The sequence below is a fragment of the Bos mutus genome, chromosome 24 (assembly GCF_027580195.1).
Source record: "Bos mutus isolate GX-2022 chromosome 24, NWIPB_WYAK_1.1, whole genome shotgun sequence".
Taxonomy (NCBI): Eukaryota; Metazoa; Chordata; class Mammalia; order Artiodactyla; family Bovidae; genus Bos; species Bos mutus.
The window spans coordinates 30,464,577-30,491,131 of NC_091640.1; the positions used below are offsets into that span (position 1 = coordinate 30,464,577).

Below are 26,555 nucleotides of genomic sequence, written 5' to 3' on the forward strand. Positions count from 1 at the left end.
GAGTGATTTTTGTATAGGCTAGAAAACCAATGACCACACTTGTTATGAATCTCTGAGTCAGGAGTAAGCAGGTTCTGTGAGCTTGAAGGGAGTACCTGTGAAGAAAATGAATGGAAGATCTGATATCAAATTTGGATGCTCTGAAGACTTTTTAGCCTACTTTTCCACTGACTTCAGAGATTGACAGAAACAGTCTTCAATTTTGAAATATTGCTCGGGCCTGTTTTTTTTTGTTTGTTTTTTTGTTTAACCTATGTGAAATTTTAAGAAGCGATTTATTTCTCTCTCTCTCCAGTGTCACTCTGCTATTAAAGTTTGACACATAGTAGGAGCTCAGTCAGGCTTCCCTGGTGGCTCAGATGGTAAAGACTCTGCCTGCAGCCTAAGAGACCAGAGTTCAACCCCTGGGCGGGGAAGATCCTCAGGAGAAGGCACTGGCTACCCACTCAAGAACCCAGTCAGTATTACTTGAATGAAGAAACGATGAGGGCCCTTACAAAATATGCTGGTTTTATGGTTGCGAGTCTCAGCACACAACTTAGGGGATGTTTCTCTATAAGAACCTTTACTGTGAGTCCAGCAAGATGGTGTCAGTTTTAAACTAACCCTCCCAAGGCAACACCGGATTTCTACCTTAGGAAGCAAGATCCTTGTCTAAGACACTTTGATTATAAGCTGCATGGCCAAAATGGTTGGCTGAGTATCAGAAAACAGAATTAATCAGAACACCCCACTCTCCATGCATTCCATATAATTGAGATGCTACTTGGGTACATGTGAGAGTACGGGTGATATAAATACATGTATTTTTAAACCCAGGCTGAATTTTGTGGGAAAAGTTAGGGTTTGTGTTAAATTCCATCACTGCTCTATTGCATGTATCAAATAATATAGGTAAATACTTTACTATTGACATGCTTTTCTGGAAGTATTCCTGAGAAGCGTGTTTCTTTTCCCAGTGAAAGAGATAATATAGTCCAGCCTGATAGTGGAACGTGACATGAGGCAGGGGCATACGTTCTTAACAAATAAAGTCATTAAAACTTTCAGTTTAAACTTCAGCTCATTTGTTCCAGGCGGTGCCCCTGGGGCTCCTGTTTGAACAGCACACAGCAAGGTTAGATCTAGGAGGCACATTTTTCATTAGCTTCTTTTGAAAGATGCCTGCAGTCAAATCCCTTGAAGGACTCTCCTCGCCCAGAATCATTGCTGCTCTGTTGGGTAGGTGAGATGGATGATTAAGGTACAAGGAAGCCGCAGACTGAAAGCAGCTGAGAAATGGAAATTTTAAAGATAAACCGATCAACATGCCTGAAAAATCTATATAGGATAGAAATGAGGGGATGGAGAATTAGAAATAGAATTTCAGGCACCGTTTCATGTCCAGGTATTAGAGTCAGATTTGGGGAATCGGATGCGAGGAAATAAGAAGTGTCTTTTTGGCTTTTAAAAGAAGTATTTCACAGTAATTTAAATGACTATCTGGACAGAAAAGTGTTTGGATTGGAGGAGTTTCTTCCGAGATTATTTTCTGGTTTATTTTCTTTTTAAGTAGAACTTAAAAGTCAAGTGAATAAATCTTAGGTGCACGTATGTATGGGCTTCCAATGTGGCTCAGCCAGCAGTTAAAGAATCCACCTGCCAATGCAGGAGATTCGGGTTCAGTCGCTGGGTTGGGAAGATCCCCTGGAGAAGGAAATGGCAACCCACACTAGTATTCTTGCCTGGAGAAGCCTCATGGACAGAGGAGCTTGGCGGGCTACAGTCCATGGGGTCTCAAAGAGTCGGACACGACTGAACACACACACATGCGCATACGTATGTATATAACTGTTTAACTTCCCAGATCAAGATTCAGGACTTTTTTAGCTCTCCAGAAGATTCATTCTTATCCCCTCCTAACCAGCCACCCGCCCTGCCAAAAAGAAGGTGGCCAGTGTTCTGAGCTCTGTCATCACAGATTCCTTTTGCTGCCTGTAACATCTTGGGAACGGAGTCATTCAGGATGTGCTTTTATGTCTCAGCTGCTTCTCTGAGACCCAGAGATGTAGTATGTGCAGCATCCTTACTGCGTGGTTACTCATCTCTTTAATTTTCATAAAATCAGTAAAGAAGGCAGAAGTACAGTTAGAAGGGGAGACAGAAATGAATGTGTTGGAAAGGATGGGGTCATAAACCATTTGTATTCACTTTAAAATGCCCCTGCTTCTCCCTGAGTGATTAAAGGTCAAGTTTATCATGATTTGGGCCTCCATATATCAAGAAAAATTCAAACAAGGTTTACTGCGCTGTCCTGTCCAACATGACAGCCACTAGTCACACTTAACCTTAGAGTTAGTTGCTCATTTGTGTCCGACTTTTGTGACCCCTTGGACTGCAGCCCACCAGGCTCCTCTGTCCGTGGAATTCTCCAGACAAGAATACTGGAGTGGGTTGCCTCCAGTGTTGCCTCCAACACTTGACCTACCTACATTACATTAAACTAGTTAAAATGCATTAAAATTACAAATATGGTTCCTAAGTCGCACTAGCCACATTTCAGGTCCTCGAATGGCCACACGTGGCCACCCTACTAAATGGTGCAGGTATGGAAAATTGTCTCCATTCTTGCAGAAAGTTCTGTTAGACAGCTGCTTAGAAAACTGGCTATGAGTTTCCTTCCTCCTCTTCTTCCCCGTTTTCCCATCATAATAATATTCTGGTGGGTTTATTTATATTTTCATTGTAAATTGACATTTAATTCTGTGGTCCTCAGACCATCATCTTCAAGCTTCCATTTCCTGCACTTTCCCTCTGTACTTGGAAAGAAAACAAGTAGGAGAATTCTCACAGTGTACTGAAATTTTGCTGTGAATTAATTTCTAGAATGTACCGTGTGGTCTCCTTCCTGCATCCCAAAGTGAGCTGACTTCTCACCTATCAGATTTCAGCTTAGACTGTCTCCAGGGAGTCTTCCCCACCACTCCTCCCAGCCCCCAAGCCTGGATTACATGTCCTCGTAGTTAAAAGTGCCACAGTAACCTGGCTTCCCCCTGCCTATTGTACTTGATTGTTTCCTGTCTCCTCTCTCCCACTGAACCAGCTTGCTGAGGCCAGGGACCAGCCTGTCCTGTCCCCCGGGGTATGTGCATCCTTAGGGACACTGCCTGAGACTGTGGAAGGAGGGAACAGTGGGCTACACGAGGAGGGGGCCATAACTGAGTAACTTAACATTAGGATGGGGTTCCGTCCACCAGCCCACCACCCGGGTGAGGAGTCTGTTCCAGAGGAGGAATGATCAGAAACACCACCATTCTGTCTGGCCACTTTCCAAATACACCTCAGTGCCCTGAGCTGTTTCTCCAGCAGCGATGTTGGCACATTCAAAACACTTGTGCGCTCTTCTGGTTAAAGTTCATGGTTTTCATCTCATCGGAAGTGATGTTGAAAGACACACATAAACTAATGAGATGATGCTGGGAAAGTGATTAAAGATGGGAAAGTGGAGCTGAAGCATGGTGATAATAGGATAGAAAGTTTTGCCATGTCTGTCTGCAAGCAGCTGTTCTGGGCATCACAGACCAAGTCTCACCAACCCAAATGACCCCATGGGGAGGTGGCTGTATCCAGGAAAGGTAGGAAGCAGGGTAGGTAACAGAAGTCCCAGCTCAGTCTAGCTTTAAAGATGAATTTATCTTCCCGAGTATCAGGAAACATAGAGATTGGAGGCTCAGAGTCGGTGGATCCAGTGTCTCAACAGTGCCAGGGAGGATCCAGCTCAGCCAGCCTGGGTGTTGGCTTCATCCTTAGGCTGGTAGGGAAGTAGCTGCTGCTGGCAGGTGCAGACATCCTATCTGAGACCTCAGTGTCCAGTTAAAGAAGAGAGAGCGCCAGTTCTGGTCACTGGAGAGGGGAGGAGGTAGCCACGGCTGAGTCAACTGAAACACCTAGAATCAGTGCAACAGATCTGAGTGTCTCCTACAAGCGCTAAGACCACCTAGCCCCAAACACGCCCTCCTATCCCCAGCCTGTGGATTTAAAAAGTCCTTTTAGCCTGCACCAATGTGGAAAATACTGAGTGAAAACCCTTTATTCCATTAGCTAATAGCAGTTAATACCTTAGAAATGATCTAACTAAGGGGACAAATGCAGAACACAGAAAACTCCCAGGATGAGAAGACAGAGCCTCAGAGAAGAGCTAGAAGGGCTCACCAAAGACGAATTGTAACCCTTCAAGTCTTACTGGAACCAACAGGAACCCTACTGTATCAGATCAGATCAGATCAGATCAGTCGCTCAGTCATGTCCGACTCTTTGCGACCCCATGAATCACAGCACGCCAGGCCTCCCTGTCCATCACCAACTCCCAGAGTTCACTCAGACTCATGTCCATCGAGTCAGTGATGCCATCCAGCCATCTCATCCTCTGTCGTCCCCTTCTCCTCCTGCCCCCAATCCCTCCCAGCATCAGAGTCTTTTCCAATGAGTCAACTCTTCACATGAGGTGGCCAAAGTACTGGAGTTTCAGCTTTAGCATCATTCCTTCCAAAGAAATCCCAGGGCTGATCTCCTTCAGAATGGACTGGTTGGATCTCCTTGCGGTCCAAGGGACTCTCAAGAGTCTTTTCCAACACCACAGTTCAAAAACATCAATTCTTCAGCGCTCAGCCTTCTTCACAGTCCAACTCTCACATCCATACATGACCACAGGAAAAACCATAGCCTTGACTAGACGAACCTTTGTTGGCAAAGTAATGTCTCTGCTTTTGAATATGCTATCTAGGTTGGTCATAACTTCCCTTCCAAGGAGTAAGTGTCTTTTAATTTCATGGCTGCAATCACCATCTGCAGTGATTTTGGAGCCCAAAAAAATAAAGTCTGATACTGTTTCCACTGTTTCCCCATCTATTTCCCATGAAGTGATGGGACTGGATGCTATGATCTTAGTTTTCTGAATGTTGAGCTTTAAGCCAACTTTTCACTCTCCACTTTCACTTTCATCAAGAGGCTTTTTAGTTCCTCTTCACTTTCTGCCATAAGGGTGGTGTCATCTGCATATCTGAGGTTATTGATATTTCTCCCGGCAATCTTGATTCCAGCTTGTGTTTCTTCCAGTCTAGCGTTTCTCATGATGTACTCTGCATATAAGTTAACCTACTGTATAGCACAGGAAATTAGACTCAGTATTTTATAATAGCCTATAAGGGAAAAGAATAGATGCGTGAGTGTGTGTGTGTGCACATTTGTGTGCTCAGTCATGTCCGACTCTTTGTGACCCCATAAACTGTAGCCTGCCAGGCGCCTCTGTCCATGAAATTCTCCAGGCAAAAATTATGGAATGGGTTGCCATTTCCTTCTCCAAGGGATATTCCAGACCCAGGAATCAAACTGGTGTCTCCTACAGCTCGTGCATTGGCAGGCAGATTCTTTATCACTGTGGCACCTGAGAAGACCAGATATATATACATATACATATATATGTGTGTGTGTGTGTGTGTGTATGTGAAATGAAAGTGTTAGTTGGTCAGTCGTATCCGAATTTTTGTGACCCCATGGACTATAACCTGCCAGGCTTCTCTGTCCATGGGGATTCTTCAGGCAGAAACACTGGAGTCGGTATCCATTCCCTTCTCTAGGGGATCTTCCAGACCCAGGGATAGAACCTAGGTCTCCAGCATTGCAGGGAGATTCTTTACCGTCGGAGCCACCAGGGAAGCTGTATAGACATAGAGATAGATATTATAGCTGAATCATTTTGCTGTGCCCATGAAACTAACACAGCATTGTTACATCTACTATATTTCAGTTAAAAAAACGGGGATGGGGGGAGACTTCTCTGATGGTCCAGTGGCTAAGAGTCTGTGCTCCCAATGCAGGGGCACAGGTTTGATCCTCAGTCAGGAAACTAGGCGAAGGGGATGACGGAGGACAAGATGGTTGAATGGCATCACCCACTCAATGGACATGAGTTTGAGCATGTCTGGGAGGTGGTGAAGGACAGGGAATTCTGGCGTGCTGCAGTCACAAAGTCACAGGGTTGCAAAGAGTCGGACACAACTGAGCGACTAAGGGAACTAGATCCTGAAGCCGCCACAGAGAGAGAAGATCCTGTGTGCCACAAGATCTGGCAGAGACAAATCAATTAAAAAAAAAAAAAAAAGTCTTACTAATCTGCCTGAGCCCACCCATTAGGAAACTTTGACCTAAAGGGTTAATCCCCCACCTCCCATCCTCCCCCCACAAGGAAACACTGGTTTAATTTTAAATTTAGCAATATCCATACATATATGATTTCCAGTGTACATGGTATATATTCTGAGAAATCTGGATTCCTTCAACCGATCAGTTACGCTTTCTTTTTTCCTCCTTCTCCGTAGACCTGGCAGTGTTAGAGCTGTGCTGAGTGAGGTCACAGTCTAACTACAGTATTAACCCTGCAAATCTGTTCATTTTCACCCCAGCACCCTGAGGCAGGGTATAGAATGTGTCCAATTGAAAAACTATTACAGACGCTACAGTGCTGTGATGGACTGAATTGTAACAGAGACTAGGGTGGTGTGTGTGTGTGTGTGTGTGTGTGTGTGTGTCTTTAGCCAAGAAATCATTTTCTAAAAGCAAGTCAGGTAGTACGTAGTTCTTAAAAGTGGATTATATTATTGTACTTTTATGATTGTACTTTTAAAGGAAAAAACGCATTTTCTGACACCCAGATTTTAAAATGCTGTTGACTATTTCAGCCTTCACTGCTTTACATTTCCTACTGACGTGTGTCCTTGTTTTTTTAGTTCTTTTCCCCATCCAGTACCTCTTTCACTTTTCTCTCTGTGTTGCAATCATCCCTTGTGTTTTTTAATATCTATTTTGCATTGTTAAAAATATACAGGAACATGCAAAGAATAACACGGTGACCGTCTACAAACCCACTTCCCCCAGTTGAAGAAATAAAGCATGAACCCTTTCTATGACTGTTCCTGGGCTCTGTTTAATTCAGCATGGAGAAAAGCACCACACAGATGGTCAACATTTTGAGTAAAAGCTCAGTCACCACCCCATTCACAGTGGATGCGGAGTTTCAGAAGAAACGTGCATTCCCAGTCTTGCCTGGACATGTGGTTAATGCTAACTAGTCCAACAGTTGTGCCCCAGGTAACTCCTGAAGCTGTTTTGGATCATAAAATCTAGGATGTTTTGCAAATTTATATTTCATCATGCTGGGCTTTATGCACAAAAACTAGATGATTTCCCATTTGTAATCTCCATCAAAGGCATTTCTCAAAATCCCTTTATTATGCCTTATCACTGACTCTGCCGCACGTTATTTGCAAACAATCTCTGGCTAAACTGTAAATCTACAAGCACCCTCGTGGCGATCGCCTGGCAGAATTCAGACATAAGTGCTGTTTGAGCTTTTTCCTAATTGTAGATTCTAAATGTTTGACCCCCTTCTTTGAGTGCCAGAGACCTGACTTGACTTGTCTGTGGTTTGGGCTCTAATTTGAAAGCGATTGACCATGTTTGGATGGTGTTTGAAATATTTGTATTGTATCCACGGAAAGGATGGCAGGTTTTATTTTCTCAAGAGTACAATTTCTTCAGCATGTTCTTGTGCCATCGTGTGATGTCCTCCTTCTGCTTTGTTTGCTTCCAGGATATCTTTGTGGGGCAGCACATTGCGCCCGGCCATGTGCCTCAGCCCCATCTTGGAAAATGATCTCTACTACAAGCTCAGCACGCACAAGAGCGGCTGGCTCATGGCTCCCAAGCACGTACCTGACCACTGGAGGGGACACGCTTTTCAAAGTGTGCCCAGTTCCATAGTCTTCTAGTGAGAGAAGCAGGAACCCAGTGGGTAGATGGGGGTTATTTTTTTGTTTGTTTCATCTGTTGACTGATGAATTTCTGGTACCTGTTTACAAGCTTGCTTTGAGTGTGTGAACTGATGGTTAGACCAGTCATGCCCCCTTTTTCCTGATTTGGAAGAAACCATTCTGCAGAACCCAAGTGCTAAAAGTCTGTATTTATCCCCAGCCCATAGCAATAAGGTAGTTTTCCAAGAGAAGGATAAAGCATATGTATTTTATCTGGATGGAGACCGTTTCAAGTATTGATTATCTTTTCATTTGTAATGAATAGTAGTTCTCCACAAGCCATTAACCAGTTGTTAAATGCAAGAATTCATTAGTAAAATAAGCCGTCACAGTGCATGGTTCTATGTGAAATGAACATTAGTTCAGCTCCTTGATTCTGAGCATTGGAAGTTTTCCTTTTCTTTGTCATATATCTCGGAGTTTTTTCACATGCGTGATAGTAAAAGTGAGAGCTTGTTGATTTTCCAGAATTTATTAGTGAACAAATATCAGCGCTAGTCACTGGCTTATTCTGTAGGAGGTATGCATTTCCTTTCTCTCCACTGAATAAAGCAAACATGTCTAAACTTGCTTTTCTCTCTGTAGGACAGTCGGCCCAATATGTCAAGACCTCTGATCACTAGATCTCCTGCATCTCCACTGAACAATCAAGGCATTCCTACTCCAGCACAGCTCACAAAATCCAACGCACCCGTCCACATTGACGTGGGCGGCCACATGTACACCAGCAGCCTGGCCACCCTCACCAAATACCCCGAGTCAAGGTAATCCGAAAGTGCATGTATTTGATGAGCTAACTGTTCTTCCTTTGACCAGCTTTGCAGCGTGGCCTCACTGCGGCCAGGAGTAGAACGTAAAGGCATCACGCACCTGCGTGCCTCCCCCGCTCCAACCCCTGCCCCAGACGCTGCCCTGGGACACGAACGTAAATCTGTGAGTCAGGGTTTGATCCAGAGCTTAGCCGAGTACGCATGAGAGTGTCACCGAGGATGGAGTTCTGCGATATTTCGCTCCTCTGAGATCTTCACATTTCTTAGCATAGTAAACAAAGGATGGTAATTTCTCCCCCTGACCTTTCTTCTGTCCTCTTCTGCTAAAACACACTTTCTTATCAAGTCTTAGAATTTTATAAGGGATCACTTGGCCCTCCAACTTGTGAACTGGAAAAAAATCGAGACTCTTATCAGTAGGGCAGTATATTTAGAACAGCTGGCAAAAGTCCAGAAAGATAGTCTCGCTTGAAAAAAAATGAAGGGCAGTGGAACTGTAAGAGCTCAAGGCAGATAAGCAAATATAAAAAGGATGTGAAGGGGGGAGGCTGTTCTACAGACAGGCTGTGTATACCACTCTGAGGAGAGCTCCCCTCCTAAGTCCCCGTCCACTCATTTCTAAAGGAGTTCCAAGGAAACAATTTACTTTGCACCCCCGGGCCCCACTGCCCCCCCCCACCTCAGCACATCTGGATCTGGGGGCTGTGGCAGAACCTATTAGGGAGTTTATCTTAGGCGGTTAGGCTGTTGAGTAGAGAAAGAGGCATGAGCTCACATGGGCTGATGTCAGGATAAAGAGTTTTCCCTACTTGTTTCTGCTCAAATGAAATGGAAACAGAGCACTTGGGCTTCAGAAGAGCACTCATTGCATTTTTTGAGCACCTCCTATAATGTGACAGGTATCAGGTAACTTACAGCCTAAGGAGAGAGCACTGATGAAATCACTGTCATAAATGCACGAAGACTGCTCTTTTGGTTTTTGTTAATCTCACTTCACTATCTGATAATTTTATAAAGGAATATGCATGTGTGCCAAGTCGTTTCAGTCGTGTCTGACTCTTTGTGACCTTATGGACTGCAGCCCACCAGGCTCCTCTGTCCATGGGATTCTCCAGGCAAGAATACTGGAGTGAGTTGCCATGCCCTCCTCCAGGAGATCTTACTGGCCCAGGGATCGAACCTGTGTATCTTGTGTCTCCTGCGCTGTAGGTGGATTACCACTGAGCCGTCAGAGAAGCCCCAGTAGGATAATATGCTAATGCTAAGTCACTTCAGTCGTGTCCGATTCTGTGCAACCCCATAGACGGCAGCCCACCAGGCTCCCCCGTCCCTGGGATTCTCCAGGCAAGAACACTGGAGTGGGTAGGATAATATATTGAGTCATAAATAATAATTGAGTTAAATAAAATATATCAAATTGATTTCACCTGTTCCTTTTTACTCTTAATGTGGCTACCAGAAAGTACAAAATTACATGTGTGTCTCGCTCTTTATTACTGTCGGACAGCACTGAACTATATATACAGAGATTTAAAAAGCATATACATAATTAAACCTCTCCCTCTCCCAACCTCCTGATACTTAACATATATCATAAATTGAATATCTCTTTCTCCAACTTAATAAGAGAAGATACAGTGTTCATCTTTTTTTCTCAATCTTTCTCTGTGCTTCCTTGTCACATACAGTGAGCTGTGGTATCCAGAGAGCAACATCAGAAATAATTTGTGGTTCATTATTCCCAGGTTTGAATCTTGACACTCCCATTTAATAGTTATTTGGACCTAGGTAGGTTCAATTTCTAAGCGCCTATGTTCTATCTTGTGAAATAGACGCAAATATGTATTCTTCCACGGTTATTGGGAGGATTATACGTGATTACAGAAAGCACGCCATGGCCCTGTGCCCAACACATAGTATTGCCTTTATACTTAATCCTCTGCCAAACCCAGCAATTGTTTCTTCTCAAACTGCCTTCCAAATTCCAAATATATCCCATTCCTTCATTTCCTAGACCACAGTAACAGCCTCATTTCTGGATTCTTGCCTGGATTCTTACAGGCTCAAAGGCCTCCTTGCTTGTATCTTCTGGTCCTTTATCTTTAATGTTTTAGAACTGCTGAGCCATTCCAAGGAGATGTTTTTAACCATATGTCCAGACTTTTGGAAACAAGCCTTACAAGTAGCTTCTGTTTCTGTTGCTTACACCTAAAGCAGATGACACTGGTCAGAAGACAATGGTGTGGATGTTGAATTGGTCACCGTGTGTTGCTTTGCTTCCCCTTGGATTTGGGGCAGAGGGACTTGGAAAGCAATTAAATGGTCATTTCAAAGCAGCAGTCAGTTTAATGGGATCAATCCCAGGAGATGCTAGTGGTAAAGAATCTGCCTGCCAATGCTAGAGATGTAAAAGACTCGGGTTCGATCCCTGGGTTGGGAAGATCCCCTAGAGGAGGAAATGGCAACCCACTCCAGTATTCCTGCGTGGGAAATCCCATGGACAGAGGAGCCTGGAGGGTTACAGTCCATGGGGTTACAAAGAGTCATACATGACTGAACTTCTGAACACAAAACCACAACTTTTAGTAGCCAGAGATATAGGGAAGAAATAGTTCTTCATGTTTTTTTCCATAGCTGTCAGATACTCCTTCCAAATTCTAGGAAAATCTCACCATATCATCAATGTTTGGGGGATACATTTTAGGATATTAGGTTGGCCGTGGCCATGGAATGACAAATAATAATTCCAAGCCAAGTTCTCTAGATTCTAGGGTGTCTTGAACCCTTCTCAGCCTGTGGGACCTTTCCCAGCCCCCTGGTTCCTCTTTTATCCATCTTTTCCTTGGTGTAGCCCAGAGGGGAAGGGGTTTTTCCTTGGTTTTCTTTTCAAGGATTTCAAGAGGAGACCTGTAGTATAAAAGTACAATGCTGTTTGTAACAAGTGATCTTAAAAGATATGATGTCTTTCTGTAAATCAAAGGTCCTGCAAGAGTCTTTACTTCATTTTGAAATATCGTAGGTGATTTTTTATTCTATTTCTATTTACTGTCTTCTAGACTAAAGATTACCGTTAAAACAGTGGTCCCCAACCTTTTTGGCACCAAGGACGGGTATCATGGAAAATCATTTTAACACAGACCGGGATGGGGAGGTTTTGGGGTGATTCAAGCACATTACATGTATTCTGCACTTTATTTCTATTATTGTTACATCTGCTCCACTTCAGATCATCAGGCATTAGATTCCAGAGGTTTGGGACCCCTGCTTTAGAACATTGTCCCCAGAAAGTGGTAAATTGGACACAGGTAAACATTAGAAGCACCTGGGAAGCATTAAAAGACCATGCGAGACCCCAGACAATGAAACAAGAACCTCTGCAATTTTCCTGAGCGATCCTGATTTTCACCATACGGCTCTATATGGTCCCTCCAAGTGAATATAGGTCTTTTACTCAATGAATATTTTGATATTTTGTGCTATATCATAATGGCCATTCCACCATTGAAAATACATCTCCATCTTCATTTCTTTAATTAGCAAGGTTCCCTGAGGTATGCACTGATGTGCCCTATTTTTTTTTTTTTTTTTTTGGTTTACAAACCCTAAGTAAGGATTCAGTAAGCGAGTTGACTTCTACATTTTACAACAAGGTTAATTACTCACATTGTTATTCACTTTTATTATCAGGTGGGTTTTAGCTAACAGGACTGGACATAAGGGTTCAAATTAACTGTAGTACTGCATATATCTATGATGTGGTGTGTCTTTACCAGTGTTTCATGTAAGATGCAAAACAGGTCTTTGGAGGTGTTTATGAGACAGAGGCTGATCCATACCACCTCAGTGATGATCACTGTTCCGTTTCAGGGGAACTTTGCACGTGTCGTTTCAGTTGTATCTGACTCTTTGTGACCCTATAGACTGTAGCCCACCAGGCTCCTCTGTCCGTGGGATTCTCCAGGCAAGAATACTGGCGTGGGTTGCCTAAGCCTTCCTCCAGGGATCTTCCAACCCCAGGGATCGAATCTGAATCTCCTGCGATTCCTGCACTGCAGGTGGAGTCTTTATTGTCTGAGCCACCTGGGAAGCCCTCATAGGAGCCTGCTGCTAAGTTGTTTCAGTCATGTCCGACTCTGTGCAACCACATAGACGGCAGCCCACCAGGCTTCCCCGTCCCTGGGATTCTCCAGGCAAGAACACTGGAGTGGGTTGCCATTTCCTTCTCCAATGCATGAAAGTGAAAAGTGAAAGTGAAGTCGCTCAGTCGTGTCCGACTCTTAGCGACCCCATGGACTGCAGCCTACCAGGCTCCTCCGTCCATGGGATTTTCCAGGCAAGAGTACTGGAGTGGGGTGCCATTGCCTTCTCTGCTCATGGGAGCCTACAAGTCTCCAATTCTGGCTGCTTTTGGAATTGGAATCACCAGGAAAACCACCCAGTTTGGATCTGTAATAATTTTACATCAAATAAGTGAAACCAAAAACTAAAAACTGTCAAGAAAAAATATTGTCAGCATTAAAATATTTTAAATAGATATACAAGGAGTTTGTTAGCTTGATTTCTAAGTTGTAAATATCTAGACAAATGGGAGGTGAACCTCACTTATAATCTTGCCTTGTGCCCTGCACAGTTTAAGAACAGACCTGATTATATCTAACGCAAAAATCCAAGGTCCCCACTAACATCATTGGGAACAAAAATCTAGGTATCTAATTTGTCCTAAGTAAGTAATATTGGTAACAAATTACATAGCCTTTTTAAAACCTCCTAATGCACTCATCTCACACACTAGTAAAGTAATGCTCAAAATTCTCCAAGCCAGGCTTCAGCAATACATGAACTGTGAACTTCCAGATGTTCAAGCTGGTTTTAGAAAAGGCAGAGGAACCAGAGATGAAATTGCCAACATCCGCTGGATCATGGAAAAAGCAAGAGAGTTCCAGAAAAACATCTATTTCTGCTTTATTGACTATGCCAAAGCCTTTGACTGTGTAGATCACAATAAACTGGAAAATTCTGAAAGAGATGGGAATACCAGACCACCTGACCTGCCTCTTGAGAAACCTATATGCAGATCAGGAAGCAATAGTTAGAAGTGGACATGGAACAACAGACTGGTTCCAAATACGAAAAGGAGTATGTCAAGGCTGTATATTGTCACCCTGCTTATTTAACTTATGTGCAGAGTACATCATGAGAAACGCTGGGTTGGATGAAGCACAAGCTGGAATCAAGATTGCTGGGAGAAATATCAATAACCTCAGATATGCAGATGACACCACCCTTATGGCAGAAAGTGAAGAGGAACTAAAAAGCCTCTTGATGAAAGTGAAAGAGAAGAGTGAAAAAGTTGGCTTAAAGCTCAACATTCAGAAAACTAAGATCATGGCATTGGGTCCCATCACTTCATGGGAAATAGATGGGGAAACAGTGGAAACAGTGTCAGACTTTTTTTTCTGGGCTCCAAAATCACTGCAGATGGTTACTGCGGCCATGAAATTAAAAGATGCTTACTCCTTGGAAGGAAAGTTATGACCAATCTAGATAGCATATTCAAAAGCAGAGACATTACGTTGTCAACAAAGGTCCATCTAGTCAAGGCTATGGTTTTTCCAGTGATCATGTATGGATGTGAGAGTTGGACTGTGAAGAATTGATGCTTTTCAACTGTGGTGTTGGAGAAGACTCTTGAGAGTCCCTTGGACTACAAGGAGATCCAACCAGTCCATCCTAAAGGAAATCAGCCCTGGGTGTTCATTGGAAGGCCTGATGCTGAAGCTGAACTCCAATATTTTGTCCACCTCATGTGAAGGGTTGACTCATTGGAAAAGACTCTGATGCTGGGAGGGATTGGGGGCAGGAGGAGAATGGGACGACAGAGCATGAGGTGGCTGGATGGCATCCGACTCAATGCACATGAGTTTGAGTGAACTCCGGGAGTTGGTGATGGACAGGGAGGCCTGGCGTGCTGTGATTCATGGGGTCGCAAAGAGTCAGACACGACTGAGCGACTGAACTGAACTGAACTGAATGTTGACACTGAAATATCTACCTAGCCACTAAATAAATGTCCTAGGCAAGAATATTGGAGTGGGTTGCCATTTCCTTTCCCAGGGGATCTTCCTGGCCCAGGGATCAAACCCAGGTCTCCTGCATTGCAGGCAGATTCTTTACCATCTGAGCCACCCGGGAAGCCCATGCTTTAAAACAGTAGTCCTCAATCTTTTTATCACCAAGGACCAATTCTGTGGAAGACAATTTTTCCATGAACTGCGCCAGGGATGGGGGACGATGGTTTCAAGATGATTCAAACACATTACATTTATTGTGCACTTTATTTCTATGTTACATCAGCTCCATCTCAGATCATCAGGCATTAGATCCTGGAGGCTGGAGATCCCTGCTTTAAAAGAAAACGTAAATCTGAGTTCAGAGTTAGGTCTATTTCAGCCTTAATGGTCACCTTGATCAAAAATAATATTAACAGCAGTTGTTATATTGATGCTATTCTGATGTGGACTTCTTAAAACCAGGAAGTGGGTTGATACAACTGATTAAGCAAACCTATCGGGTGGCAGTGAGGCAATGCCTAGCTAAAAGAGCTGCTAACCTGTAAGTGAAAGACAAGATCTCATGTTACAGTCCCCTGAACCATCCTATCTGTGTGCTTCACAGAGCTTTTATATCTTTTAAACCAAGTAAATGAGTTAACTCCCACATAAGATTATGCTGAATTGGTCTCTTCTGAATAGCAGCAGAGTTACTAAGCACACTGGCATATGTAGCTAATTGCAAAACCCAAGAGACTCAGCTTTCAGCCTTGCAGTCAACACCCATGGCCACCCAAGGGGTGTGTGTATCTGGTGCTTTAGGATGGCAGTGCTAGGCATGTGTGCCTTGCCAGCAGAGAGCCGGCTCTGGCAGGCTTCACCCCCAACGTGCTGGCCATTCCACGGCACTTTACCTGGAGCTGCACTGAAGGGAGGGCTTCCCGGTAACTTGGATTCAACCCCTTGGTTGGGAAGATCCCCTGGAGAAGGAAGTGGCGACCCACTCCAGTATTCTTGCCTGGAGAATCCCATGGACAGAGGAGCCTGGTGGGCTACTGTCCATGGGGTGGCAAAGAGTCCGACACGACTGAGAGACTAAAACAACAACGGCAGCACTGAAGGGAAAGCTGGGCGTGTGCAACATTAAGAGGTTGGTCCGCAGTTTCAGGACAATTGCATTCTCATGGTGTGGAATTCCAGGTAACTTCTGCGTGCCGGGCTCGGGAGTTTTCTGTAATCCTGTGTCAGGGCTAGGGGTTCTGCGCTCTGACTGTGACGTCAACAGTTCCAGTTCACACTGTGGTCCCTAGACACACACAGTGGGTCCCCAGGTGTCATCTCACAGGCTCACACTTTAGGATCTCAACAAAAATGCCCCCAAATTAATGTACCCTGTTTTGCAAACTGTTCCCTAAACATTCATTTGGAATTGCTGCATGGCACTGAATATAACTCAGGTGGTAAAGAATCTGCCTGCAGTATGGGAGACCGAGATTCGATCCCTGGGTGGGGAAGATCCCCTGAAGAAGGGAAAGGCTACCCACTCCAGTATTCTGGCCTGGAGAATTCCACGGACTATATATAGTCCATGAGGTTGCAAAGAGTCAGACACGGCTGAGTGACTCTCACTTCACTTCAAATGGAAAGAGACAGCTGCTGGGGAAATGCCTGTGGACCTTCACACAATGAAGACAGTCTACTGATGAGCAGTTCTGATTGGCAAGATTGGTTGATCTTTACAAAAAACTAAAAGAAGGGACTTCCCCAGTGGTCCAGAGGTTGAGAATCCTCCTTGCAATGCAGCAGACTTGGGTCTGATCCCTGGTCGGGGAACTAGGATCCTGCCTGCCTTGGAGAAAAAACCCTCATACTGAGGCAACTGTTGAGACCATGTGCAGCAGCTAAGACCTGATACAGTAAAAAAATAAATAAATATACTTAAAAAAAGAAAAAGAAATTAGTTTATGCAGTGACTCAAAAGGAGGAAAAGCACCTGGCCAATGAACAATGGAAAGTCTTTCCAGGATAATAAGGGAAATTTTTCTTCTTCTCTGTTTCTTCTTTTCATCTTCTTTTCATCAGCTTCAGTATCTTAGACTAGCAGATTCAGCCAAGTTGCTCTGCCTCTGGGAGCAACATAGGCCTGAGTTTTAAAGTAATCTAGCTCATCAAGTCTTACCTTAGAGTATTATCCGAAGAAAAGTGCAGCCAAATTACAGGCACTGGCCTGTAGTTTTCCCTGTCATATTCTTTTATTCATTCCACAGATTTATTCTGTGTTCTCTATCAACTGTGGCATACACTAGCCAACAAAAGTCCTTGCTCTCTTGTTTACATGGGAGTGGGGTGGAAGACAGACAATAAACAAGTACACAATCAAATAACATTTGAGGTGGTATAAGCGAAGTAGGAAGAGAAATAAAACAGGTAAGTAGCCTTGGGATGTAGTTTGCTTCCTATGCTAAGTCTGCAGATAATTTTATTCTGTGGTCTCTTTCTTCAGGATACATCTTTATTTGTTCATCTACATTTTTCAAGACAAAATCTAGGTTACATTTCAGGGTCGATGCAGAAGCAGATCGTTGTGACTTTGGTATCACAGATCACCTTTGATCTATGATCAACAGCCTGTCCTTTTTTTTTTTTTTAAGTTTAAGTAATTAATTTTATTTTTTGCTTATTAATTTCTTTGGCTGCACTAAGTCTTCACTGTTGCACACAGGCCTTCTCTAGCTGCAGTGAGCAGGGGCTGCGCTCTAGCTGTGGTGCACGGGCATCTCATCGTGGTGTCTTCTCTTGCTGCGAAGCACCGGCTCTAGGGCTCCAGGGCTTCAGTAGTTGTGGCACTCGGGCTTAGCTGCCCTGTGGCATGTGGAATCTCCCTGGACCAGGGATCGAAGCCCTGTCCCCTGCATTACCAGGCAGATTCTTTACCACTGGGCCACCGGGGGAGTCCCAGTGGCCTGTTCTGCGTTCTGTGATTCAACTTCTATTATATAACATGTGGCAGATACACATGTTCACCCTTCATCTCAGCTGGGGATGTTCAGGGTCATGTCTATTGTCTGGGCCGTGGGTACAGAACAGCTCCAGCCCCGTCCATCATGTCCTGATTACCTCGCTAGTTATATTAACCATAATGCTGTTTCTGGTACATTTTCTATATTTTTGCATCTGGTGGTGACTGAAGTTTTATTTGGTATTAACCGAAGTAGAGAGTTAACAGATGTTCAAAATAAACGTGGGCAGAAGGCCCTTGCAGGCAAATAATAACAAGGCTGGGATCCCTTAGCCCAATCCTTAGACACAGGAGAAGCGCCGGAGCCTTTGATGGCAGAGCAGTGACCATGGGCGGGGAGTAACACCGGGTGTTTAGAGTGAAACAGCTCAGGACAGGACTGTAAGCCCCATCTCAATTTTTAATAACGTCTCACTTGCCGAGCACTCAGCCTCGACTTAGATAGAAACCTCCTCGGAAAGCTCCATCTCAATTTTTAATAACTTCTCACTTGCCAAGCACTCAGCCTCGACTTAGATAGAAACCTCCTCGGAAAGCTCCTTCTAACTTAGGTCTCACCCTTGAATCCTTGGTACCTAGTATCAGGCGAGCCACAGTGGACATTCAAGAGTTTGCTTAATATGTGAATTAATTATTGGGTAAAATACTGTACCCAGCAGCCAGAGCTTCAAAACAGTGAAGGTTGAATAATCAAGTGAAGCTTTTCAAAATAGAAAATTACATTTAAAGCTGGCCTGGGTTCATCGCCTCCACCATTCCATGTGCCGCCATAACATTATAGGAGGGCCTGTTATTGACCTCATTTAACAGATAAGAACACACAGCTCCACAAGGCTCAGCAATGCGTTCACCCTTATTCAGCAAATGGGGAAAGACCAGGATTCCAGCTCCCTCTGGCTCCAGGAACTTGGTTTTTTATTCTTTTATTTATTAATTTATTTACTTTTGCTGACAAAGCAATGAAAGGGCGCCCGGGCGGAGAGCAGGGAGGGTAGGGGAACCCAGAAGAACAGCTCTGTCACATGGCTTGCAGTCTCGGGTTTTATGGTGGTAGGATTAGTTTCCCGGTTGTCTTTTATTCTTTTAAAGTCATGCGCTGAAGAATTGATGATTTTGAATTGTGGTGCTGGAGAAGACTCTTGAGAGTCCCTTTGGACTGCAAGGAGTTCAAACCAGACAATTCTAAAGGAAATCTACCCTGAATGTTCATTGGAAGGACTGATGCTGGAGCTCCAATACTTTGGCCACCTGTTGCAAAGAGCTGACTTGCTGGAAAAGACCCAAGACCCAGGCTGAAAAAGCCTGGCGTGCTGTAGTCCATGGGGTCACAAAGATTTGGACATGACTTAGCGACTGAATAACAATAACAACACAACAGAGCCATGCTTCTCAACCTTAGTGGCATGTTAGAATCAGCTGAGACCTGAAAAAGAAAACCTGGTCCTGCCCACAAAGATTTTGATTGCATTGGCCTTGAGCAAGGCCTGGGCGTGGGATTTGCTAATGCTTCCCACCTTCAGCCACGCAGTCCATCTTTCTACCTTCTGGAACTGTGTTCTAAAGGTGGGCTTTGGCCAAGGGAGCAGATCATCTACAATATCTCAAGCTCCTTTATTTTCAAGTGGCCTTCACCCAGCATTAGCTGGGGCATGTGGGACCCCTGGGTGCTGCAGCTCCCATGCAGGTCTCCTGCTGTAAGCTTGTGGCCCAGGGTTGTCCACATACCATGCCATCCATTTCTATGTGTCATGACTTGAAGAAACCTGAAAAGCACCACCTTAGATGGGGTAGTGGGATAAATGAGTCTTGTTCTTCCTTGCCACTGGGTTTCAGGAGGCTTTTATTTTCCATTTCCCATGTCCAGCATACACACCCTTCCCATAGCAAGGGGCAAAGTTGGCCTTGGACCAGTGACCGTGCCACCTGCTGATGGCTGCTGGGTTGCACCTGTGAAGAGAAATCCATTAGGAAAACTTTCAGGAACCAGCTTTGGCCCCGGCATGCTGTGCCCAGGGGGAGGAATGGTCTAGGGGATGCCAGGACAGGTAAGGCTGCTCATCAGGTTAGGGGTCTCTATGCCCACTGATGCATACTCACCACCTCTCTGTTGGGCTCCTCCTTGTCTGTTAAAGCAGTGAAGCGAGTGCAAGATGCTATAGACTATCTCACATTCACACCCCTGTGCAAAACACACGTGCATGCACCCATCAGAAACATCATTTTCAAGATTTTTTTTTTTCTTTTTCTTACTTTTTAAAACAATTTTATTTTATATTGGAGTATAGTTGATTAACAATGCTCTATTAGTTCCAGGTGTACAGCAAAGTGATTTAGTTACATATATAAATGTACATTCTTTTCCAAATTCTTTTCCCATTTAGGTTATTACAGAATATTGAACAGATTTCCCTGTGCCATATACAGTAGGTCCTTGTCGGTTACCTATTTTAAAAATACATCTATGTCAATTCCAAACTTTCAATCTATCGCTCTGATCATTTCTCACTGGTAACCATAAGAACAGTTTCTATAGCAGCTAATTTTCCTTAACATTTGATCTTCTTTGATCTAATTAACCAAAATCTATAAAAGCTATAGGCATGGTAAAAAATTTTTTTTCTCATGCAATCATGAACAACTTGATATTTTCAGGAATAATATCCAGTGTAGAATTTTTAGTTAAGTGACTTTAAAGGTATCATCAACCACACCATATTCCAAAATAGAAAAGTTTGGCATCTTTACTCTTAGCTTCAAGATTTTTTAAATGTGTTTCTAAAACATGCCCCCTAAGCTTATGCTTCAGGTTTTAAGCCAAATAATAGGTCTACCAGTAGTCTTCAGCAACTTGTACTGTGCCTGGCAATGCTGGGTAAGTATTTGTTGAATGAGTTTTGTTTTGTTGAGCGGCATGAGTTTTGCTTTGACCTGGAGCAGCTTAACCAGGGCTGCTTGACCAGGGCTGCTTCAGCTCAACCACCTTTTGAATCATCAGATGCTATGGTGATGTCAGATCTTAACGGCAGGCCTAGTCCAATCTGGGAAGCAAAGATTAACACCCCAGTCTCTCCAAAGCAGAGCCTAGAAAGGGATTTTCTAGTCTAATTACCCTGAATCGAAAAAGTAAGGAGAAGGGAATCCATGAGTCTGGTCGTAACCCAGACACCCATGAACCAGATGAACAGAAGGGTAACACCTGCCTTCAGAATGTTTTCCTCCCACTGATAACTTCCTCCCTGAACCTCTCAGATCAGGATCATCTCCAGATGCTTGGGGTAAAAATGATGCAGGTTCCTCCACTCTGCCCATGTGTATCCCAGGATGTGAGGGAAATGAGCAGTTTCCATTGACATCCAGGTGATCCACCTACATCTCAGAGTTTGGGCCCCAGATCTGCAGAGGACTGTAAAACACGAACGTATCCACCTGCAGCCTGGTGGAAATGGTGGTGGCGTGGCCAGGGACACGTGGTTAGTGCGATGCTTTTCTTGTTGAGTCTTTCTTGATTCTCAGCACTTGGGACTATAATACAGACTGTGCTCATTTTGATCTGTCACAATGAATAATGTCATTGAGCAACACCAATGTCGTTTTTGCTGTGTGTTTATAATCATATTTTCATATTTCCTGAAGAAAGTACTTTTACAATAAACTATATATTCTATTTACTTACTTGAAAAAAGTTAATTTGTAGGTATTTCACAGAAGAGTCCATTCATCTCATCCAAGGTTAACCTGTGAAAAATATGCTCTGCTTTACTGTGTTCTTGAGAACAATTCCATTAAAAGGGCTTAAAATTACCAACGTTAATTTTACACAACCCAGCTCACAAATCTCCCACGACTTTGGTTCCCCAAACCCTTTAGTTTCTGTTGGTTACATAATTCTGATTCTGCTTGAGTGCTTCGAGAGCTTTTTCATGGCAAAGGAGAACGAACATTAATTTCAGGTGAATTTCCAAAAGACAGACTACATTTTGGCTCTGTAGGGAGCTTTGTGAGTAGAATATTACACCCCACCGTGGCTTGGGTCTACCATATTGGTCTTGATACCATCTTCCCAAATTGCTGTGGTCTACAGAGAGTTGAAAACTCTCTGTATCTCCCTGTATCAGAACACAGCAAGGTGTGTATGCTATATGTATTCTTGGCTGGAATAAACAATGTATAAGTCATTCTGAAGTTGAAGGCTCTTTTTTTATGAAGCCAATGCAGAAACTAAACTTTTCCTCCCTTCCAAAGAGAAGCATTTATTCAAAACAAAAGCACATGGTGTTACAATTTGCATGTAAACTCTGAGGACTTAAGAACAAAAACAATTTTGAAAGTCACAGTGAAGGATCCCTGATGGGTCCGCTGTACACCCACATGTCCTCGGCCGAAGCCTGAGCTGTGGTGCTAGATGTGTCCGTTTCATGTCTGGTAGTTCTTTCTATTATTGATATATAAATAACCGATATTAAAATGCCACTTCTTTGCATTAGAAATGCAGGATTCATTGTCTCAAATCGATGAATTATCAATACTCTGCTTCCAAATGGTAACTCTCGAGGTGCCTGGAGACAGAAAGTTGTGACAATCTGTCTCCAAAGCAGCAAGCTGAAGTAGGTACATAAGGCTTTACGCGTGGCTTCCGATTGTGCCCAGGGTGGTCCTTTTGGGAGGATGAAGGATGTGAGAGGTGGCGGGGGGTGGGAAGTGAGCTGTGCTCTTACGGGCATATGCTTTTCCTGTGGTCTTATTCCCAAGGCAGACACCTAAGGGTTCTAACTGGGTGGCAATTCTGTTTGCCAAAAAATAAAAAAATAAAAAATTTGGTCCCACAGATGTAACAGGGTTTTGCTGGACTGTCTGAATCTGGTCAAGACACAGTCAGTAGAAAGGACACCATCACTTGGATAACGTTCTCCTGCTGCCTCGTAGACGCCATGTTTGCTTAGTAATGACCTCACTGTGTGTCTTTTTCAGTGGTGATGATTATTTTTCCTCCTGTGCAACTTCTCGTATTGTGTTCCCCATATTCAGAAGATAAATGACAACTGTGCACATCAGCTAACCGCCACTTTCAAACAGTGGCCTACCTCGCCCGGCTCAGAGAGCTTCGTAACTAGAGGTGAATCTCAACTCGCCCAAACCTGTTTCAGTGATTTGAACCAAACGTGCTTCAGAGCTCCCACCCCGCCTTGTGAGGGCTTGGCTAGGCCCCGGCCACCCCTCCGAAAACTGACTTAAAAAAAAACACAGCTTAGGAGGCCCTGAGGGCTTCAGACCTTACCTCAGAAATGAAACTTCTAGTCTTGAAGCAGTACAAAACAGTCAGTGTCAAAGAAAAAAAGGATTTTTTTTTCCCTTTTATTCACTGTGAAATAATACTTATTCATTTAGCCTAGTGACAATAAAAGATTTCAAAGGCAAATACAGACTATTTAAAAGGTAAAGAAATTTTATAATCTGTTATAAAAAGCAGATCACTAATACAACATTGTAAATCAACTATACTTCAATAAAAAAGGGAAAAAATCAGATCAATAGTCCAAGAAAACTATCCTCTTGACAGAGAGAAAACCAAATTCTAACTTTGTACCACCTTATTTATTAAAATGTGTTCCGGGGACAGAGCTGGGTGGAGGGAGGGGTGGGGCGGCCACAAAAAAAAAATAAAACAACAACAAAAAAAATAAAATAAAATGTGTTCCAATCTTAACCAGTTCTGACAACATATAAAGCTCCTTTATCAAGGGTTTTTTTTTTCCATAAAACTCCTACAGATTCTCTTCACCTTCAGGTTTCTTCCTTTTGTCATTTTCTCTTTTTTTAACCTCCTGGGGAAAAAAAAAGGAAGCATATACGTTTAAGTGTATCTTGCTAACCCATAATCTTAGGGACCCTGAGGAAGGTACTTCATCACAACATAATCATTTTGATGATACATTGCAAAAGGAATAAGGTGGTGTGAAGGATGGAATTCGGAAAAGATTGCTGGACACATTAAGTGAAAGTGTTAGTCGCTCAGTCATATCTGACTCTTTGAGACTCCATGGACTGTAGCCGCCAGGCTCCTCTATCCATGGACTTTCCCAGGCAAGAATATTGGAATGGATAGCCATTTCCTTCTCCAAGGGATCTTCCCAACTCAGGGATGGAACCCAGGTCTCCTGCATTATAGGCAGATTCTTTACTGTCTAATCCATGTTAAAATGAACTAGAACAAGGTTATAACAGCCTAGTGAACTTAAGGAGCCGTGAGCAGTGCAATTGAAGTTCTGGTCTCCACTCTGGCAAACAATCTATGATGATTACAAAAACCCAACAGTCATGATACAGTTTGTATTTCCAAGTATATATCCTGCCAGGCTCTTAAAGAACACGTTTGTAATACTTCATGTAGATTTTTAAACTTTGAGAAAGTCATTATTTGTAAAAAGCAGCTTTGGTTTTAGTGCACTTTCCCTCAAGACTCGAAAGTAAAAGTTATGGGAGCAACAGATATGGGAAACAGTGGTATCAGGTGACTTCTGCAGTTTGTCCCATTTATATGATCACAGTAAGGAAGAGGAAACATGAGAAAATCTTGTCATTAGCAGGGAGACTTTTTTTTTCTTTAAATGTGTTGTAGGTCAGTGCTTGGTTCTGGTTTTTGTTGGAAGGGATGAGGAGAAACATCGGTAGATACATCTACCGCCCAGCGAGTCTATGGACCGGCTTGGTGCCTTTGGGTAAATTCTTAAACTGTGATAAACCAAGCCTGAGTCCCAGAAGGGCGTCGACAGTTGCACAAGACGCGCACACCTATGACAACGCATTGTTGATCCTGGTGCAGCCAAAGGCAGGTGCTGTCAGTAAGCACCCTCCTGATTTCTCAACCCCCCACACCCGAGAATGTTGTCTTTGAATCATGAGCTGATAAAAACTTCATATTTTTCACATGTCACTTTTGATTTAGTGACTGTGTAAATAATCTTGCAACATAAATTCAAAACCTTAAGCCTCTCAAAGTACAAAGCTAACCAGGCACATCATCCTTCATGATTTGAAGAGATAATTGAACGGTGTTTTCAACAAAAGGGTGGTATGGATATTTTATATATTTTTTAAAACGTGTAGATGCTTTTGAAGCTGTGTAAATATGACTTTTGTCCGGTTAGCAGCTTTCTTTCCTTCTTAGCTTCTGAGGTGGTATAACTCACAGTCCTGGGGCTAAATCTCCTCCCTTTTGGCTGTGTCATCTCAAAGCCTAGTTTGTGAAAGTGTTTTTAAGCCTCCTAGTCACTCTGAAGTCATACAGTGATAGAATAATTCATTTTCATTCATCTAACCACCTTTCAATCCTCCTGAGTTTTTGAATGATGCTCTGTTATAAGACCTTTGAACAGTGTCAGTAATGGCTGTGTGTGTGTGTGTGTGTGTGTGTGTGTGTAGGAGCAGGAAAGGGATACAAAGGAGTCAGTATAGATTCACTTACTTTCTTCCATACATCTGCTTTTAAGTTTTCACAAAGCATTTACATAGTCCGAAGGTAAATTGTATTTTTCCTCTTTCTTTTTTGTTTTACCAAGCACTGGGTGGAGCCTCTGGTTTTTCACCTTTGGGTACTATGCAAAATATGTAAGTGCTTTGTTGTAAACTGCTGTTTTGCTGGTCCCATTACAAGTAGGAAAACACTGTTAAATTGAATTAAAAAAAAAACAGCTGGCTTCACCATAGCCCTCTCATAGTGTCATATAATTAATAGGATGCTTTTATTTGAAAGGACTGCTGTGATATACTGAGCCAATTCCAACAGGCTGGGGTAGTAAGACAGCAGCAGAAATGGGAAGAGGCTCCAGTCCACATCCTGTTGTTGCTGCTGGTCTCCAAGTATGCTGGAGAGAATGGGGGTTCACTGGGGGACCACAATCACAGGGGGCTGGGCTGAGTCCCTTCCCCATATGAGGGAGATTGATGACACAGATGGAGGAGTCAGTCACAGAGGAAGGCACTCCTTCAGTGGTTGGGGCTGCTGATACTCAGAATCCTGGGAATAAGATCAGTCGAAAAAAGGTTAAGAATTTCCATGATGGTCTGGCGGGTAAGACTCCACGCTTCCATTGCACAGTGTATGGGTGGGATCCCTGGTCGGGGAACTAAGATCCTGCATGCTGTATGGCACAGCCAAAAATTATTATTATTATTTAAAAATAAATGTTAAAAAAGTAGGTTAAGTTCAGCAGGAACACGTGCAGGGGTTTGCTTATGTGACAAGAAAACTGGAGTGGAGCAAGATGCAGACGGGTTGGCAGGAGGTGCTGGAGCTGGAGTTCTGGGACAGATGAGCACTGAGATTTGGGGACAGTGACGAGGGTGGGCTGGCCCTCACTCTTCCAGGATAGGAGGCTGCAGGGTTCAGCCACCCTCAGCTAGCAATCCGGTGGCTCCACGCCTCAGCATCTCCATTACTCACATCACAATATCACCTGTACATACTCTCGAGTTGTGGTGAGGATTAAATCAGCTAATCCACAGAGTTTTTAGCAGCATTCCTAACATAAACTTGGGCTTCCCTGGTGGCTCAGATGGTAAAGAATCTGCCTGCAATGCAGGAGGTCCAGATTTGATCTCTGGGTCAGGACGATCCACTGGAGAAGGGAATGGCAACCCACTCCAGTATTCTTGCCTGGAGAATTCCACGGACAGAGGAGCCTGGTGGGCTACGGTCCGGTCCATAGGGTTGCAAAGAGTCGGACATGAGCAACTGACATTTTCACACTTAACAGAAACTCAAATAATGTTAGCTATTATAACATTTTTTTTCTCTGAACAGTAATTATATTGTAAACTGAAAACCATTTTCTAGATTCTTAAATCAAGAGAAAACAGGAGTATGTCACAA

The 26,555-nt window shown here is 43.5% G+C and overlaps 1 protein-coding gene across 5 annotated transcripts in view; it reads left to right on the top strand.

Moving 5' to 3' along the window:
• KCTD1 (potassium channel tetramerization domain containing 1) overlaps positions 1-26,555 on the top strand; it is a 214,951-nt gene that overhangs the window by 154,280 nt on the left and 34,116 nt on the right. For 4 of the 5 annotated variants that reach the window (XM_070361494.1, XM_070361496.1, XM_070361495.1 and 1 more), the window contains exon 2: positions 8,433-8,611. In XM_070361494.1, the coding sequence (XP_070217595.1) occupies positions 8,433-8,611 (179 nt within the window). Of the gene's footprint in view, positions 1-6,976; positions 7,126-8,432; positions 8,612-26,555 lie in introns of those variants that run through there. The other variant, XM_070361493.1, reaches the window with a different exon arrangement.